The following is an 18433-nucleotide window of genomic DNA, read 5'->3' on the forward strand; positions in this document are numbered from 1 at the left end:
TACTTTTTAAAAATTAAATACTACCAAAACTTCCAAAGTTTTTTTTATGACATAAAAATCTGCCGCCGCACTTTCGGCTCGAAAGTGCGCACCGGGTAAACTCCCAGCGGCCGAACGGGAAAAGCACACTAGGCAGGCCATCTCAAACCCTTCGTTTCTTTGTATCATATTCACAGTACAGACTAAAGAGGACAGCAGGATGCCCACACCATAAGGCCTGACCCGATCAATCGATCGGTCGGTCCGGTGAGGTTTCTTGTCTTATATCCGAAAATCGATATCTTAACAACAAAAGGTTTCAGCCATAAAATAAAGAACACCAACCATACATCACAGAACAATTAAAATACGACTACTCCTTCAATTCAACCAACACGCTAGATCAATTATATAGCCAAGGCCATTAGAAAATGTAGTCCGGAAGCTGAAGTGGGAACTTAGCTACCTCAACTGCGAATGGGCCGTCTTTTGGATCGGCTAATCTGAACAAGACACAAGAAAATCATATTCATCAGTGGAAACAACTCTCACGGCGTATATACACTTAGCCTAAAAACATAAGAAAGAAGGTGAAAAAACACGGTGGAATTGTTTGTAATGAAGTGGCCTTCCGCCCATTATTAAAATGATATCAGCACATGCGCCAGACAAGTTTTTCGAAATAATTTAGCTTTTGTTATGCCAGCCATATCATGTCAAGGGGTATTGCCAGGATGTAAGAATTTAAATTTTAATTGTAACCTCGCAGCAGCAACTTTATTGTTATCTTCATGTAAGTAATTAAGATTTTATTTGACTCCACCTCTCGATGAAAGGTACTATTATTACCAACAGAAGTAAAAAACATATGAACAAGTTACAGTAAGAGCAAACTAGGGATCGAGCACTAAAATTACATCTAGGCGGTTATATACCAATATCATAAGATATATGTTGATATAATACAAATACAATGCATGACCATAGTCTACACTGCACATACTAAAATTAATCTCTGCAAACAAAATATATTAATACGTACAACACATATAAAATAGAATAGACAGCACATGCTAACAATATACATCACATATTGTATGAATGGTTAGCATTTTCCGTCAAACTATATTTCATGAGCTGATAACCATTCCCTACATTTAACAACAGAGTTTGCACTTTAAATGCTAGGACCGATGAATGATATGTGGACGGGATGAGACTAACTTAATAAAAGTATACATAGAAACAAAAACAAGCCTAGTATGGGGAGCTATTAGTCTGAATATAAAAACAGGTAAAGCGGGGAGGTGCGGACTTGATTAAGCAGGTGTTCCATCAAGCTTGCAACATGATTCAAACGAGTCTAGAATTGCAAGAACATGTAAATAAACCATTTCATGAAACAGTCCACATCAACATTATTAACAGTTTGATATAACATAGGGTGTGTTCACTTAGGGTGTGTTTGTTTGGGGGATTGGATTTTAAATACGCTATTCATCCCATTTTTTTTCCCCAAAAACATCAAATCAAACACCTATTTTTTATTTTTTATATTATACTAAAAATCAATTTTACATTCAAAACATCACATCAACACCTATTTATATCACATCATACAACTATTCAAATTCAAAATTTTTACTATTCAAATCCCAACTCAAAATCAAAACCCCAAAAAAAACACACCCTTAGTGTTTTTTAATGATATTGTCCTTTTTTTTTTTTTTATGTTTGTATAGAAAATTGTATCAATAATAAAAATAAAATAAAATTGTATTGAATTTTTTACTTTCTTGTTATATATATATTATTTTAATGTATGTGTATATTATATTTTTTTATAATATTTATAGAGAATCGTATTATTCAAAAACACAGTGAACAGACCCAAAATAGTTTGTTTCAGAATAACTTTGATAATTAGTAATTCATTCTCTATGCCTACTTCCTACCCTTAAAATGCAGAGGAAGACATGGACTAACAACTTCAGATAGTTGAGCCATATACAAATTAGCTCATTGGTTTGTCTATGATTCAGATCTATTTCTCAAACTAGAATTACACGTTTTCTCCGAGCTCGTTCTACATGGTAAAATGCTGATAGGAATCTGATACAACTCTGCACTACTCAAAATAGTTGCTACAATCAGATATGCAATTTGAAACCTTCAACCAGCCTAATCTAGTCACAAACCTGTTAAAAATAATCTTTAATCCATGAGAAGAATAAAGTGTTTGGAATTGGAAAACAACTGCCACATCTAAAAAAAGCCAATACTATAAAAGATCAAAAAGTGAATAAAAGGAGACCTTCAAATTTTTCTTTTACATGTGTATGAAACAACAGCTAATATTCAGGCAAAAGAATTCAGCTCCGATAGAGTCCTTCACGTGTTTTTACTCAAACTTTAATCCAAACTTATCTATAAATGAAAACTATTCTAAGCAAGATACATACTAGTAAGTGAACAAATAAATCTATTTCGACCAGCTAAAATCGAGAACCTACCCTTAACAAATTTAAGAATCTATAATCCAGTATACACTTGTTGGATTAGCCAAAAGAACCTATATCTTGGTTGTTGAAGTGTTATGACCCAAATTGATCACATCAAACAACAGTAAGATTTGGTCCCAGTCTGAACATTATTAATAAAATGAAGAAATCCAAGTGAATGAAACCAAGGACAAGTTCTACTTTTCACCTGCGCGGGAAATTTTAAGGGACTTTTTACATTGAAGCATGATAAGCATAACCACATACATGTGGACCTAGCTTTGTATCTTTTGGTTTTGAGAGAGTTCAACATTTTTTTCCTTTTTAGGTGAAAAGAACAAAAATAGATGCATAATGAAATGCTCTCAATAAAAAACATTTAAAATTTAAAGTTATTATGTTAAATTATAATCAATTTTTAGTATTAGTATTCTATATTTTTAGTAGATCAGTATCCTAATCATGTTAAAATTTTCCACCCTTTCCTTATTAACCATTGTACTCACAAAATAAATAGCGAACTACTACCTCCGTTCCATATAAAATGTCCACATTTGTCATTTCGGTCTGTCCCATATATTGTCATTTACTCTTTTTGAAAATATAATTGTACACTTTAATCACATTTTAAATTTCATAATTTATAATTTTTTTAATTTTAATTAAATTGTTTAGTTATCTTGATCCTAATCTATAATTATTTTTATTATATAATAATTATTTTTACTAATATATTTCTTAATTACTTACTAATTATATTTTACCTAAATTATCGTATCTATAGTATCACGGACAAAAAATCTGGAACGAAGGGAGTAGTATTCATATCAACTAGAAAACAGTGTCATTTATCCATAGTATGAAAGTTTTAGGTTTAGGTTTTGCCCAACATTTTATTCCTATTCCTTCCCCAAACTTAAACATTAGCCTATTACCCAGAAAACATACTTAGGGTTCTAGTTTTTCCAATCAAAACAAATCAGTATTCAGATTTAAATTTTCAATTTGTATTTGTTATAGTTCTAATTTTCAGTTTTGATGCATTATATTATATTCAATGATTTTCTCATTATAAAAGTAAGTGAGGTGGATAGTATCATGTTCCGGTCTTGTGCAATGGCACTTTCTAAGGACAACGGAAACTTGCATTCAGGGTACTCTAGTTAGAAAAGCATGATAAATACAGAACTCTTGAACGTCACTGGTAATCTTATGCTTCTACCGTATTTGAGGAAAACATGCTCTGATGTTGTTCTTTAAAGGTTTACGAATGGATAGAAAATTCTCTACACATCTCCTGGTCTAAATCAAATGTCATATTAACTTATCTGTGTTCAACTTGACACAGAACATAACAATATATGCATTATGTCAGGACTATGTTCCAAGTATCAGGATTCGACATTTACTAGATATTGAGCAACAGGTATAGTTAAATTTCCATTTCATCTTGTTAGGATTTAATGTCTTCATTAACATTATTCTCACTTCCTAGTTCCTAGCATTAAATTCAACAGGAAATACAATTTACTATTCGAATTTCTATGCTTGCTGAAGGATCAAATTTTATGTAAATAGTGGACAAGCAGACACGGTATCATTATGCAATGCAAATATGTAGCATTCCTCATGCCATGTCTTTGATCAATACAGAGATTTGAGAACAATTGAAAGAACCCGAAGAGAGAAGAGACCAGTCATCTTAGATCAGGTTATCAATGAAGCGTGAACCCTATAAATATTAAACTGTACGGCAGAGTATAAAAGCAGTGAGTAATTGCATGCTGGGTTACACATTTAATTGCCGAACAAAAGCTAGCTGCATAAATATTCTGTGTACCTTCCAGGAACAAAAGTAAAAGAGCCTTCAATAGATCCAGAGGAAGCAGGTAGAGATGTACAACTCTGATACACAAACTCTTCCTTACCAGAACGGAGTAGTGGAAACTGCAGGCATATGAATATGTAACGAAGAATTAGAAGAAAATCATGTAGAAATACCACAATAAGAGACTACTGTAACTGGAGCTTAAGGTGATTTAGAAGATGGAAACTGTACCATGTAGGCTATGTTTTAACACTCTACTCAATAATTACACCCAGCATATCTATTTAATATGTAGCTCTCTCAATTAATCAAGCAAAAATGTCCGAATAATTTTTTATTTTTTTTATTTTGTATTTTTAAAAAGAAAAAGAAAATTCAGAAATAGAAAATATAACTCTAAGACCAGGTTTGATGAATCCAATCAATTTCATTCAAAAAAATTTACATAAGTAATGCAGATAGTCATTTAACTACTTTAATAAAAGCACATCATGACCCATTTCAGGTGTTCAACTAAAGAACATAAGATCAACTACCATATAAAGACCATCTTATAAATGCATAAGAAGAAGAAAGTACAGAAAAAGAAACCTTTCCAATCACTGCTTCTCCATTGACATCTGCAACAAGAACGTCATTAGTTCGAATAATCCAGTGTCTCCAGGATAATTGGCAAGTGTTGACAGTCAACCCGTTAATGACACATCCTTCAGGTGAAAGAGACATTCGGATGGAGTAAGCAAATAAAAATTTTTCGGATTCAGCTTGAAGGTTACTGAACTCGGGCACAAATGCTGCCGAAGCACGGACCTATAACCAAACGAAAAAGTAGTTGCAATATAATTAAGTGGGTCACTACAATTGCGGGGGCATATTTCATGAAAAATCAGGATAAGAAATGCTCGGGGAGGAGCGGCTGATTTGCGCAAACATAAACTTGTGACAATAAACTAGCGATTTAGAAAGTCGGATTTGATATTATTACACCATATCAGTGCAAATTCTAAAATGTTAACCATGTATTTTTAAAAATTATGGCATCAAAATTGGATACCTTTACACCATTTGTTATTGCACAGGAGCAGAGGGGCGGCTGTTCTGGAAACAGATTGATGCTTCGCATTTTATGTTCTTGGCGAACTTTGATAATTCCATCATGCAAGCGACGAGCATGTTCTTCAAGCCATAGTAGCATACCATCCTGCTGTTGACAACCTTTTGAATCACGAGCTGAAGTTATCAAAGCCTCCGGCACACAAGGCAGCATTTCTCCATCTGTCACAAGATTCTTCGTGCCAACATACAGTTGACCGCTGCTGCAGTTCAGAAAGAAAAGTTTTTCACTGTGTGTAGCAGAGGAAGCCACCACAATATGCTTTGATCTGCTGCTGAATCCCATCTGTGTCATAACGCTCCTTGAATCGAGTATCACTTGGCTCAAAGGCAACAAGAAAACATTCACCGAGTGATCATATAAAGAATAGCCACCAATGATACCCAATAAACTCGACTGCAAGCTTCCAATGTAGTGTTCATTTGGTAGTTTTTGACCATTGCAAAATCTGTATATTACCCTACTTGGGAGAGGCAGTTTTATTCTCAAAGTTTTCTCAAACTTCTCAATTTCATCTTCTGATGCACCTCTACGCAAAGTAGGCAAAACCTCAGGAAAGTGTATGGCAAACCACTCTTTAAGCTTGTGCCAGCACCTGTTAACTCGCATAACAAGCGGCCATGGGTACATTGAAAATTCTGTTCTCCATTTTGTGTAAGCTACCTGCAGATCAAATTCTACTTAGAGATTTTATTTGAATGAAACACACATTTTCCAGCAAGTCCTTTACTAAAAAAATGTGTTAGAAAAGCATTACAACTTTGACGCATATCCGACTATAAACTTCACACACTAGTGACCTGAGTTGAATCACATGAACTGTCACAAATCCACAAAACATTAGAAACTACAATTCTGTTTAAACTAAATTGTGAACTGTGTTTTCACTTTCATATTCAGTAACAGTTTATATCGTTTCAAAAAACAAAACAATCATTTCGACCTTCTAAGCAATCAAGATGAAAAATTATTTGCAATAGAAAAACATCAAATTGCCAATTTTTTTTACCTTTCAAGACAAACGAGTTCCCAAAAGCATACAACTTGAATTAACCTTCACCAACTCCCACTCTATCCTTTAACACTAAGTACCACACTACTTCTGTAAAGCGAAAAATCAATATATGTACTGTAAACTCATACAAGAATTCAATTCACAGACAAATTTCTAAAACTAAACAAATTAGCAGTAGGATTTAACGGGAATATCGAAAAAAAATTAAAAAAAAAAATAAAGACAGTCGTATCACAGACTTTAAAAGAAGGGCATGGATTGCCGCAAGGATCGAGAGGGGAAGACAGATTAAGGTCTTGTGCGCAGAAGCGAGCCCAGACGTAGTCATCGGAAGCCCAGACATGAAATCGACGGTTGAGACAAGCGACGAAAGCAGCTTCCCTGGGACCCAATTTGGAGAGGATGATGTGCGTCGCCAAGCCGCCAACGCTCTCCAAACCCATAGATGTTGCTTGATTGATCGATTCTGGTCTGTAATTGGGAAGTCGGTAGGCGAATTTCATAGCCTCTCTCTTTTTCTCTAAGAGGGAGATCAGCACTGAAAATGGGAGCGTGGTGGGTCACGCTTGTTTTTCATTTTTGTAAAAATAAATTTTTTTTTTTATTTTTTTATTAATAAAAATAATAATAAATTTAGATGTAAAAAAATAAAAATAAATTTAAACGACAGACATATATTTACTAATAAATTTTCACATATAGTAAAAATGCTACCGATTGTTGTTATTGCTTACCTCTTCTGTTTTGTTTTTGTGTTAATATTTATTAATTTATTTAGTAAAATTTGTTGAACTTTTTTTTGTACTTAAAAGAATTTTTCTTCTTGTAAAACTAAATTCATCGATATTATTCTTAAAAGTAAAACGATTTAATGTCTAGTAAATTAACATTACAATAGAAGGTGTCAATATGACAAGAGTAAGATTGTTGTCGGAATTTTTAAAATAAAAGAAAAAAAAAAAAACACCAAAAATGATGTTTCAATTATGGTAATAAGGTATTTTAAGAAATTATAAATATAATAAGTGTAAATTATATTTTTTTAGTTTCGGACCCCTTTATCATTTGAGTCCAGTAATTAGAAGTTGTCTTAAACTAGAAATTTTTTTAGTTTAGTCCTTAATGCCTAGATAGCATCTGCATGACAGGCTGGTGGACACGTGTCGGCTAGATCAGCGCCGAATACGTGTCCGCCACGCAGATTATTTTTATTTTTTAAAATATAAGAAAAATAAAATTATAAAAATAAATATAAAAATAGAATTAAGTTTTTATTAGTCTTGTGACACTAGAGCTCTAGTTTATCGTTACCATCTAAAAAATCTAAAAAATATATTTTAAAGTCAAAGTTGATTCGTGTCCAATCTAATCTAATTAAGTTTAGTTCATGACAAAACATAACATGACACGGTATAACACATCATAATGCAATATGACTAATGTAATTATAATTTACCGTTCAACCTATCAATTTTTCTCTTATCGAAATTTAATTTTGAGAAGGTAATTATTTATCTATGCAACTGGTAGATATATTCTTAAAATATTTATTTTTTAAGAATTAACTATTTCATATACTACTATTAATGGAAATAACCAATGCATATTAATACAAAGGGATCACTCTATTCAAATACTTTCTCCGTTCAACTCCAAATGTGCTCTTTGTGATTTCATAATAGATTAAAAAATAATACTATTTTATTACTAGGGTAAGTATGTAACAAGTTTTTATATTTTTGTATTTAATTTTATGTATAAATGAATTGTATGTGTACTGATGTATTTGTAATTTAGGTAAATGTTAAGAGTATTATAGTATTATTGTATGACTACTTTTACTAAAATAAAAAAAAAAAATACTTTTGAACGGGCGAACGAAAACAATAAAAATGATACTTTAAGTTGGGACGAAAGAGAGTAGATATTATTGTATAAAACAAGGTAAATTGTGGCTTTGAATGTATTTCACTAGACAATGTTATTAAATCAATAATATCCTACATCTTACTTGTTCTCATATTTGAATCTATTCCCGGCTGAGAAACACATTTTATCTTCACAAGTATTTTTGTTTAAGCGGTATCACTTCGTATTTATTTAGGTATTATGAGTCATTAGAAGTTCAAAATTTATCTTAGTCTTGAATTCTTCTGTCATGACGTATACTGAGATAATATTATCAAATCAAAAACACTTTACTTATTGTTTGTTCCTGTATTTGTTTCTATTTCAGGTCATAAAAAAATACTTTTATCTATACAATTGTTTTGCTTAAATCGTTCAATTTCGTACTTACTTCGGTAACCTTCTACCGAACGGTGAGCTACTAAAAATTCAAAATTTTATTTTACACCACTCAAGATCATCAAGAGTAAAGTAGTTTTTTTAGTCTCATAACTGGACTCCCTTATCATTTTAGTTCCGTAAGTGGAGCATGTCGCAAACTAGTTTCATAAGTGGAAAATTTTCGTTGTTTTAGTCCTACGGCGCCGGAGACACCCGCGTAGCTCGGCGGAAGCCACGTGTCCGCCAGGTGTCCCGCCAGGTCAGCGACACCTGGCGGACACGTGGATTTTATTTTATTTTTTCATTTTTTTAATTATTTTAATTATTTTTTAATTGGACCAAATAAAAAATTAAAAAAACAAATAAATTTTAAATTTTAAAAAATTTAAAAAAAATTAAAAAAAATAATAAAATAAAATCCACATGTCTGCCAGGTGTCGCTGACCTAGCATACACGTGGCCTCCGGCGAGCCATGCGGGCGTCTCCGGAGCCGGATGAATAAATCAGCGAAAATTTTTCACTTATGGGACTAGTTTGCGACATGCTTCATTTACGGGACTAAAATGATAAGGGGTCCAGTCACGGGATTAAAACAAACAGTTTATCCTTAAAAGAATTGTAGAAGACACATCTTTTAAGATTTGCAATATAAACTCACGTAATTTTATTTTTTTCATTAAACTAAGTTTGTAAAATCTCCACTTATCGCTATTGAATATTTACTAATTGTTTTATATATAATTTTTTAATCTCATTTCTCCAACACTAAATAATCTAACAACATTATCCATCTTTGAGATTAATTTTTGCATAATATTTGTATCAATGATGAATGTATCACAATTTTATTTTGTACATTACAATATTATAGTGTTTGATAAAATAATTATTGTATTAATTATTTATATATAAAATAATAATTAATAAATATATTAATATTTTTTTTGTTAAAATCTTCATATGCACATATATATTTATTATGAAAAAGTACACGAGGAAAAATGTACAAAGTTTAAAGATAAAAGTAAAAAATGTATCTTTTATTGGCTATGGAGAAAATTACAGCGGCTACAATTTATACGATTTTACAACACGCAAAGTGGTGATGTCAAAAGATGTTGTATTTGATGAAGAACAAACAATGAGCTGGAATTAAAATGAGCATGTGAAACAGGTTCCTTTTAAAGAGAGCTAAAAAAAAGAACAAGGCTGCGGAGTAATAAGCAAAAGATGTGGTGCCTAATCGTGTTGAAGGACAATATAAAAATAATAACTCCAATAGCAATCCAATTGTGAGAAGAACGGGAAGGCTCCAGGACATATATAACTCCAGTGAAATGATTGATGAGGAGTTCAATACTTTTTGTTTATTTTAAGGTTTTGATTTATTAATATTTGAAGAAACTTCCAACGAAATAAAGTGTCAAATTCTATGAAGGAAACATTTCATACTACGAAAAGAACAATACATGAGAACCAAGGTCACTTTCTCATGGACATCAAGGAATTAGAGTTAAATGGGTGTTCAAGGTGAAAAGAAATGCTAAATAAGAAATTGAGATACCCAACTCTCGACTAGTCACAATGGAGTACAATCAAAGATTTTGAATCGATTATGTTGAAGTTTTTGCTTGAGTTGCTAGGCTTGAAATAGTATGGCTGGATTTTTCAGTGGCAGCTCAAAAGAAGTGAAAAATATATCAATTGGATGTCAAGTCGGCATTTTTTATGTTAAGCAATCACATGTATTCATCGTTAAAAGACAGGAAGAAAAGGTGTGCAGATTGAAGAAGACACTTTATAGATTAAAGCAAATCCCAAGAGTTTGGAATTTAAGAATTGATTCTTAGGGTGTGTTCGTTTGTAGGATTTAGATAAAATCCTACTATTCATCCAAAAATTTTCCCCCAAAAACATCAAATCAAACACCTATTTTTTATTTTTTATATTATATTAAAAATCAATTTTACATTCAAAACATCACATCAACACTTATTTATATCTCAAAATCCAAACCCCCAAACAAACACACCCTATTAGTTTATTCAAAATAGTTTTGTGAAGTGCCCATATGAGCACCCCTTGTATGCAAAGAAAAACTTGGTTGAAGATTTATTTTTGTGGTGTGCTTATATGTTGATGACATTATTTTTATAGATAACAACAAAGCTTTGATCTAAGATTTCAAAAAATCAATGAAAAAGAAGTTCAAAAATGATTGAATTATGGTTGATGAAATATTTTTTGGGCATCGAGGTACAACGGAATGCACATGGGGTGTTTATCTCTCAACAAAAACATATTAGTAAGGTTTTTTATGTAATTTTCAATGAAAGATACATTTTATCTTCACAAGTCCATTTGTTTAAGCGGTACCACTTCGTACTTATTTAGGTTATTATGTCTTAGTCTTGAATTCTTCTGTCATGACGTATACTAAGATAATGTTATCAATTAATAACACTTTACTTATTGTTTGTTCCCGTATTTGTTTCTATTTCAGGTTATAAAAAATACTTTTATCTATACAATTGGTTTGCTTAAGTGGTTCAACTTCGTACTTATTTAGGTAACCAGCGAACGGTGAGCCACTAAAAATTCAAAATTTTATCTTACACCACTCAAGATCATCAAGAGTTGTTGTTCGTTTTTTCTCATGTAAAGAATTGTAGAAGACATATCTTTTAAGATTTGCAATATGAACTCATGTAATTTTATTTTTTTCATTAAACGAAATTTGTAAAATCTCCACTTATCACTATTGAACATTTACTAATTGTTTTATATATAACTTTTTAATCTCATTTCTCCAACACTAAATAATCTAACGAGATTATCCATCTTTGAGATTAATTTTTGCATAATATTTGTATCAATGATGAATGTATCACAATTTATTTTGTACATTACAATATTATAGTGTTTGATAAAATAATTATTGTATTAATTATTTATATATAAAATAATAATTAATAAATATATTAATATTTTTTTTTGTTAAAATCTTCTTATGCACATATATATTTATTATGAAAAAGTACATGAGGAAAAATGTACAAAGTTTAAAGATAAAAGTAAAAAATGTATCTTTTATTGACTATGGAGAAAATTACAGCGGCTACAATTAATACGATTTTACAACACGCAAAGTGGTGATGTTAAAAGATGTTGTATTTGATGAAGAACAAACAATAAACTGGAATTAAAATGAGCAGGTGAAACGGGTTCCTTTTAAAGAGAGCCAAAAAAAAATGAACAAGGTTGCGTAGTAATAAGCAAAAGATGTGGTGCCTAATCGTGTTTAAGGACAATATAAAAATTATAACTCCAATAGCAGTCCAATTGTGAGAAGAACGGGAAGGCTTCGGGACATATATAACTCCAGTGAAATGATTGATGAGGAGTTTAATACTTTTTGTTTATTTTAAGGTCTTGATCCATTAATATTTGAAGAAACTCCCAACGAAATAAAGTGTCAAATTCTATGAAGGAAACATTTCATATTAACGAAAAGAACAATACATGAGAACCAAGGTCACTTTCTCATGGACATCAAGGAATTAGAGTTAAATGGGTGTTCAAGGTGAAAAGAAATGCTAAATAAGAAGTTGAGATACCCAACTCTTGACTAGTCACAATGGAGTACAATCAAAGATTTTGAATCGATTATGATGAAGTTTTTGCTCGAGTTGCTTGGCTTGAAATAGTAAGGCTGGATTTTTCAATGGCAGCTCAAAAGAAGTGAAAAATATATCAATTGGATGTCAAGTCGGCATTTTTTATGTTAAGCAATCACATGTATTCATCGTTAAAAGACAAGAAGAAAAGGTGTGCAGATTGAAGAAGACACTTTATAGATTAAAGCAAGTCCCGAGAGTTTGGAATTTAAGAATTGATTCTTAGTTTATTCAAAATAGTTTTGTGAAGTGCTCATATGAGCACCCCTTGTATGCAAAGAAAAACTTGGTTGAAGATTTATTTTTGTGGTGTGCTTATATGTTCATGATATTATTTTTATAGATAACAACAAAGCTTTGATCTAAGATTTCAAAAAATCAATGGAAAAGAAGTTCAAAATGATTGACTTATGGTTGATGAAATAATTTTTGGGCATCGAGGTACAAGGGAATGCACATGGGGTTTTTATCTCTCAACAAAATCATATTAATAAGGTTTTTGATGTAATTTTCAATGGAATATTATAGTGTTGTCGGCACACCGCTGAAAGTTGGCACTAAATTGATTAAGGATTGATAAGGAAAACCAGTGAATCCAACTTATTACAAGAGTTTTGTAGGATGTCTCGGGTATTTAACTTATACACAGCCTGGTATTTTATTCAATTTTAGACTTGTTAGAAGATATATAGAAACAAAAAAAAAAAAAAAAAAAAAAAAAACCTTACCATTTGAAACTTGCATAAAGGTTTTTAAAATACATCAAAGAGATAATTGATCATGGATAGTTATACTCTTCAAATGGAATACTGAATTTGTTGGATTTAGCGACAGTGATTGGTCTGGGATTCTCGATGATCAGAAAAGTAATACAAGTTTTGCATTTTATCTTGGTGGCAATGAATTCACTTGGTCCTCAAGAAAGCAAATATGTTGTGTTGTATCAATTTGTGAAGCAGAATATATTGCAGTTGCTTCGTGTGTTTGTCATGTCATTTGGCTAAAAATATTGCTTGGATATTTGAAGCTACAACAAGAAAAATCAATGAAGATTTATGTCGACAACAAATATGTCATTATGCTTGCAAAAAATTCAGTTCATCATGAATGCTCCAAACATATTGATACTCACTTTCTCTTCATAAGGTGACATATGAAATCAAAAGAAGTGGAGTTGCATCACGTGAGTTCAAGTGATCAAGTTGCTGACATATTACGAAGACCTTGAAGACTGAAATTTTTCAATACTTGAGGATACTACTTGAAGTTCAAGTTTGGGGGGGAACAAGTTTAAGGGGAGCAAATATTGATATGTAAATTTGTTTCCGACATTTAATAATGATGGTTGTATCTCTGCATGTTTACATTAATTGTAGTTTTGGGAAAGTGTAAAAGTTTGTCTTTATAGAATCTTCCATTTCAACCAAAAATTATTTATGAATGGTAAGAAACAAGTAAAATTTCGATAATTAATATTAAACTACCTTATTTCTCTTGTGTTCTATCTTTTCAATTCAAATTAGCTGCTATTGTTTCCCCATTTCAACTATTAGTACCTCTCAAAGTCATGCCGGTGACTATTTTTTAAAAGGGATTGTGAAAAAGTGTTCAATAACGGACCTCCTTATTTAGGAAACATGGGATTTGGAAATGAATATCGTAGATTAAAGTAGACTATGTGTTTGTTTGAGAGTTTGAATTTTAATAGTAAAATTTTGAATTTGAATAGTTGTTTAATATGTATAAATAGAAATTAATGTGATATTTTTAATATAAAATTAATTTTGTTGTAATAGAACATTATATTTAATTTGATGTTTTTTTAGAAGTTTTCTATAAATAGTAGAAATTTATAAAATCTTCCAAATAAGTACCATAGTCTTCGCTGAGATATGTTATCACCTTACTTTTTCATTATTTTTTGGGGAACTCTTTGGAAACTTATCGACAAGACAGTAAAAAAGAGATTAGTTATGGCTCTTTGGGTCTGGTTATCTCTCTTCTCCAATATGCTAATAACAATTATTTTCTTAGAGGTTCGTTTAGAATTCCTAATTATCATCAAGTGCATCCTTAAATATTTTCAACTATCTTATAGGTTTTAAGTTTCTGGCATTAACATCCTTAGAATCCACTCTCAAGTCTCAAGCAGTCAAAAAGTGCATTAGAATGCTTAGTGTAACCTTCCTTTCATGTATTCAGATGCATTTTCCTGTGCTATAAGCAATTAGATTTCAATTTGACTTCTTATTTTGAGCAAAGTGAGCAACCGATCAATTTGTTGGAAATCTAAGTTTCCTAATTTTATGGTTGGCTCACTCCCACCCCATTGGTTTGATCATTTTCTATCTCTATTTAAGATCCCATTTTTAATCAATCTTCTTTGAAATAGATTCAGAAGTTTCATTTGAGTAGACTTGGGGTGTGTTTGTTTGGTGATTTGGATTTTGTGTTGGGATTTGAATAGTAAAAATTTTAAAATAATAATAATCGTATGATGTGATATAAATAGGTGTTGATATGATATTTTAAATGTAAAATTAATTTTTAGTATGATATAAACAATGAAAAATGAAAATTAAGTATTTGATTTGATGTTTTTAGGAGAAAAAAATTGATGAATAATAGAAATCCTAAAAATACATGAAGTACTGAAATAAGCATAAGGTGATAAGTTTTTTATACTAATGGACACAAATTGCATAAAATGTATAGAATTTATCCCAATAGTTGAAATAAAGATTAGCAAAGAGTCGCACTTGCAATAAAAAACAGTGTCCAAAAGTCGAATATTCTTTAAATAATCTTGAAAAAATATAAATAAAACCAGAAATGTTTATGGAGCGACACGGATGAGGTTCAAAAAGAAACAAAAAGCCGGTGACAGATTCATGGAGATGGACGGATGGACGGGCTACAGACATATTAGGGTTGATTGAGATCTTCAATGTGCACTGCAATAACATGAATTCACTTCTTGTTAGTCTTGTACATCTCACCACCAAAGGCCCTCGTGGTAGAATTACCAATTCTAGTCAGTAATTATATTAGGGGCGACCTCTAGAAAGTAAATTCGAAAGAAATCAATTACCATTTCTATCTTTAGCTATCCTTTTGTCCACGTTCATTTTCCTTCTCTTGCATGCCTCTTTCTTCTACACAACATATATAGTTAGCAACTTAGCAAACAAAATATATTGTTGATATTTTGCAAAATATATTTTATTACATAACTAACATTCATTTCGGGTAAATCCATGCATAAAACTTCCATTTTGGTCATAATCTTGTATAATGATTCTATGCCTTATCTTGGCTAGTATAAGGTTGAATTAAACAATAAAATTTAGGTATAACATTTTATGCATTTAAAACAAATTGTTTTACTTCAGTTTACCTATTAGATTAAGAACTAAGAAGCAATTAGGAGAAGCACATAATGTAAATTACCTAATCACTTTCAACCATAAAAAAAATCAATAGTAGGACAATGGTTTTTGAAAGAGTTGTTAGAGCATAAATTTTATGACCATCGAACTTCAACAATTTTCTTATGCTTCATTTCTTCATTTATATATTTTCCATTGAGGAAATTATTCAGCATAAAATGTTTAGGAAGGGAACTCACTGTCATCCATTGGCAGCGCATGGCAATGTCCCTCACAGTCTTAGTTTTCAGCAACGTCGCAATCTTTGAATAACGAATAACAGTTGGCTCAGAAGCATATCTGCAGGAAATAACATATATAGTTATGAATATTTGTAAAGAATTTAGGGATTTGTTCTCTTTGATTTGGTTGTGTCGGGTGTTTTGTGTTTTGAAGTAATAAAAAAAATGAATTGAAATAATTGTATGATGTAATTTAAATATATACTTGATATGATGTTTTGAATAAAGAAAAATAAATATATAAGTTTGAATGTATTAAATAAAATATAAATACTATGTAAAATTATTTTTTAGGTGAAATTTGTTACTATATTCATAGTAAAAATACGTTTTGCGAAACATAACCAAATATATTTATATTATTTATTCAAAAATTATATTTAACTGGTATTTTCCATTACATTTACTACTCGCAAACAACCTATTACACCGGGAAAAAAAAGTTCTCTTTGACTTTTAGTTTTAAAAAAAATAAAATTATTATGCAACCACACAATTTCCTATAAAAAAAAATATATTAGATTTTTTATTCAAAAAATTATATCCAATAATTATCTTACCTAAAAAAGGAACAAAAATCGAAACACCTATACGACAAAAAGAACAAATCCATCGTGAAGGAAATCGATTGGTATATTCCATACTACTTGAGGAAAAAGTAACAACAACTTATGAAAGGATCTAAATCCGCAACATGCTCCAATATGGAAACAAAATCAAATCAACTGAATGGCAAAAAATAAAATCCATTATATTAACAACATACCAATAGAACAATATCTTCTGCAAAAATGAGTACTCAAAAAATAATGCAAACACCAAAAGGTAACAACAATAAAAATAGATCTAGATGAAAATAATCAAAATTAACAACAATCATTTCGCGAAAAAAAACCCTAATCGGAAAGGACAAAAAATGAATGACTTACATGATCAAAGTCTCCTCGAAGATGGCTTGCTCCTCCGGGGTCCAGTCCACAGAGATGGTCTTCTGGTGCTGGAAGCTCGGCCCGTCACGTTGTCCATGCACATCGGTAGCTTTCCCATTGTTCGAAGAACCACCATTAGTGCTTTCATTGCAGTTCTTGCTTGAGCTAGCCATTTGTGTACAATAGAACGATTAGATATGAGCGTGTGTGTGCTTGTGTATGTATGAACGATCTTGTAATTAGGGAAAAATGCCAAGGTACGCGCGAGTATAATGATGCAAAAGAAGGCAGAATAGGAAATGGGGAATAGAGAAGATAAGAATGGCGGTATGGTCGCAATGTATAGATGGAGAGCCTTCTTCACTTGCTTACTTTATAATGAGAAGGGTCTCCTCGCCCGCCCGAAACTCTAAACCCTAAACCTAACTCAGTTTAGGAGTACCTCAAATATATGGTAAGTGAAACCCTAGCCCGGATCTAATGTGAGTCCATTTGTCGGAGCCCAAAATAGCATAAATGGGCCCGTATATTATATATGTGTAATTAATAAAGATGATAAAATAATTTTTTGTAGTTTCACTTATTGCGAGATTAATGGGAAAATATCATATACACTATTTCCCAAAATGTCGAAAGACAAAAAAATGTTTTCATATCCTTCATCTCATCAAATATAGGTTTTTGTCGATCTACACACCGGTCCTCTTTCACTACCTCGTATCCACTAAGTCATATGCACGACATTCACGGTCACATTGATCCTCTCTGGAGAATAAGTAGCTAATGTTTTAAAACCACGAGCTTTAACACCTAAGGACCATTTGGTAAGTATCAATATAGGGGCTTCCGCTAAGTGTCAAATGTAAATGTGTACAAATTGGTATTGAGTCGGTCATGTAATCCATGTTCTAATTTTTCGTTTAATGTTGCATGCCAAAAATTTCAAAAATACTCATAGCTCATAGAAGAACTTTTATTAACTAAGCAGCATAATAAGTTATTGACAAAAAACCATCAATTCCGACCCACTGGTTCCAACCCGTTACCTGAAGCAAATGTGACATTTTTTAAAAACATGGCCAAGAATGTAATGGGCTGTTGACGTGGCCCCGGTCGTGAGAGCAACGCGATCGATAAATCCCTTACAATCACCTTAATTTTGACATTAATAAGTAGCAGAGTAAACCCCAATATTGAGATATTTTCAAATAAAGCTAAATAGGAAAATACATAGATTAGCATTTGTCATAGGTGTGGCATAGAAGGACATTTGATCAATACCTTCAGAACAACCAAACACCTAGTTGATCTCTATCAAGCATCACTGCAAAAAAAAAAAAGAAAAAAGGTCGAGATTAATCACGTCGATAATTATGACGCCCACCATGATGATCTTCTGGATAATGACAATATGAATTTTGATATAGCAT

At 31.5% G+C, this 18433-nt stretch overlaps 2 protein-coding genes across 2 annotated transcripts; both read right to left on the bottom strand.

Moving 5' to 3' along the window:
* Positions 1–129: 129 nt before the first annotated feature.
* Positions 130–6990, bottom strand: LOC127241736 (F-box protein SKIP16). Its single transcript, XM_051260918.1, has 5 exons — positions 6677–6990; positions 5363–6085; positions 4900–5118; positions 4321–4427; positions 130–482 (listed from the first exon to the last, which is right to left on the bottom strand). The coding sequence occupies exons 1-5, from the start codon at positions 6938–6940 to the stop codon at positions 404–406; spliced, it is 1392 nt and encodes a 463-aa protein (XP_051116875.1). The 5' UTR covers positions 6941–6990; the 3' UTR covers positions 130–403.
* Positions 6991–15162: 8172 nt separating this feature from the next.
* On the bottom strand, positions 15163–17397 carry LOC127241838 (uncharacterized). The gene is made up of 4 exons (XM_051261061.1): positions 17004–17397; positions 16033–16132; positions 15496–15559; positions 15163–15358 (listed from the first exon to the last, which is right to left on the bottom strand). Exons 1-4 carry the CDS (start codon positions 17174–17176, stop codon positions 15330–15332), a joined length of 366 nt encoding a protein of 121 aa, XP_051117018.1. The 5' UTR covers positions 17177–17397; the 3' UTR covers positions 15163–15329.
* Between the last annotated feature and the right edge of the window lie 1036 nt (positions 17398–18433).

The sequence above is a fragment of the Andrographis paniculata genome, unplaced genomic scaffold (assembly GCF_009805555.1).
Source record: "Andrographis paniculata isolate CXL003 unplaced genomic scaffold, ASM980555v1 Contig83END, whole genome shotgun sequence".
Taxonomy (NCBI): Eukaryota; Viridiplantae; Streptophyta; class Magnoliopsida; order Lamiales; family Acanthaceae; genus Andrographis; species Andrographis paniculata.

Excerpts from the sequence above, each read along its gene's own strand:
- LOC127241736 (XM_051260918.1), bottom strand. The coding sequence starts at position 6,940 with ATGAAATTCGCCTACCGACTTCCCAATTACAGACCAGAATCGATCAAT. Across the intron at positions 6,086-6,676 it reads ATCCATGCCCTTCTTTTAAA|GTAGCTTACACAAAATGGAG; the intron begins GTCTGTGATACG and ends TTTGATCTGCAG. Across the intron at positions 5,119-5,362 it reads CAATAACAAATGGTGTAAAG|GTCCGTGCTTCGGCAGCATT; the intron begins GTATCCAATTTT and ends GTTTGGTTATAG.
- LOC127241838 (XM_051261061.1), bottom strand. The coding sequence starts at position 17,176 with ATGGCTAGCTCAAGCAAGAACTGCAATGAAAGCACTAATGGTGGTTCT. Across the intron at positions 16,133-17,003 it reads TTCGAGGAGACTTTGATCAT|ATATGCTTCTGAGCCAACTG; the intron begins GTAAGTCATTCA and ends TATTTCCTGCAG. Across the intron at positions 15,359-15,495 it reads GATAGCTAAAGATAGAAATG|TGCACATTGAAGATCTCAAT; the intron begins GTAATTGATTTC and ends ATGTTATTGCAG.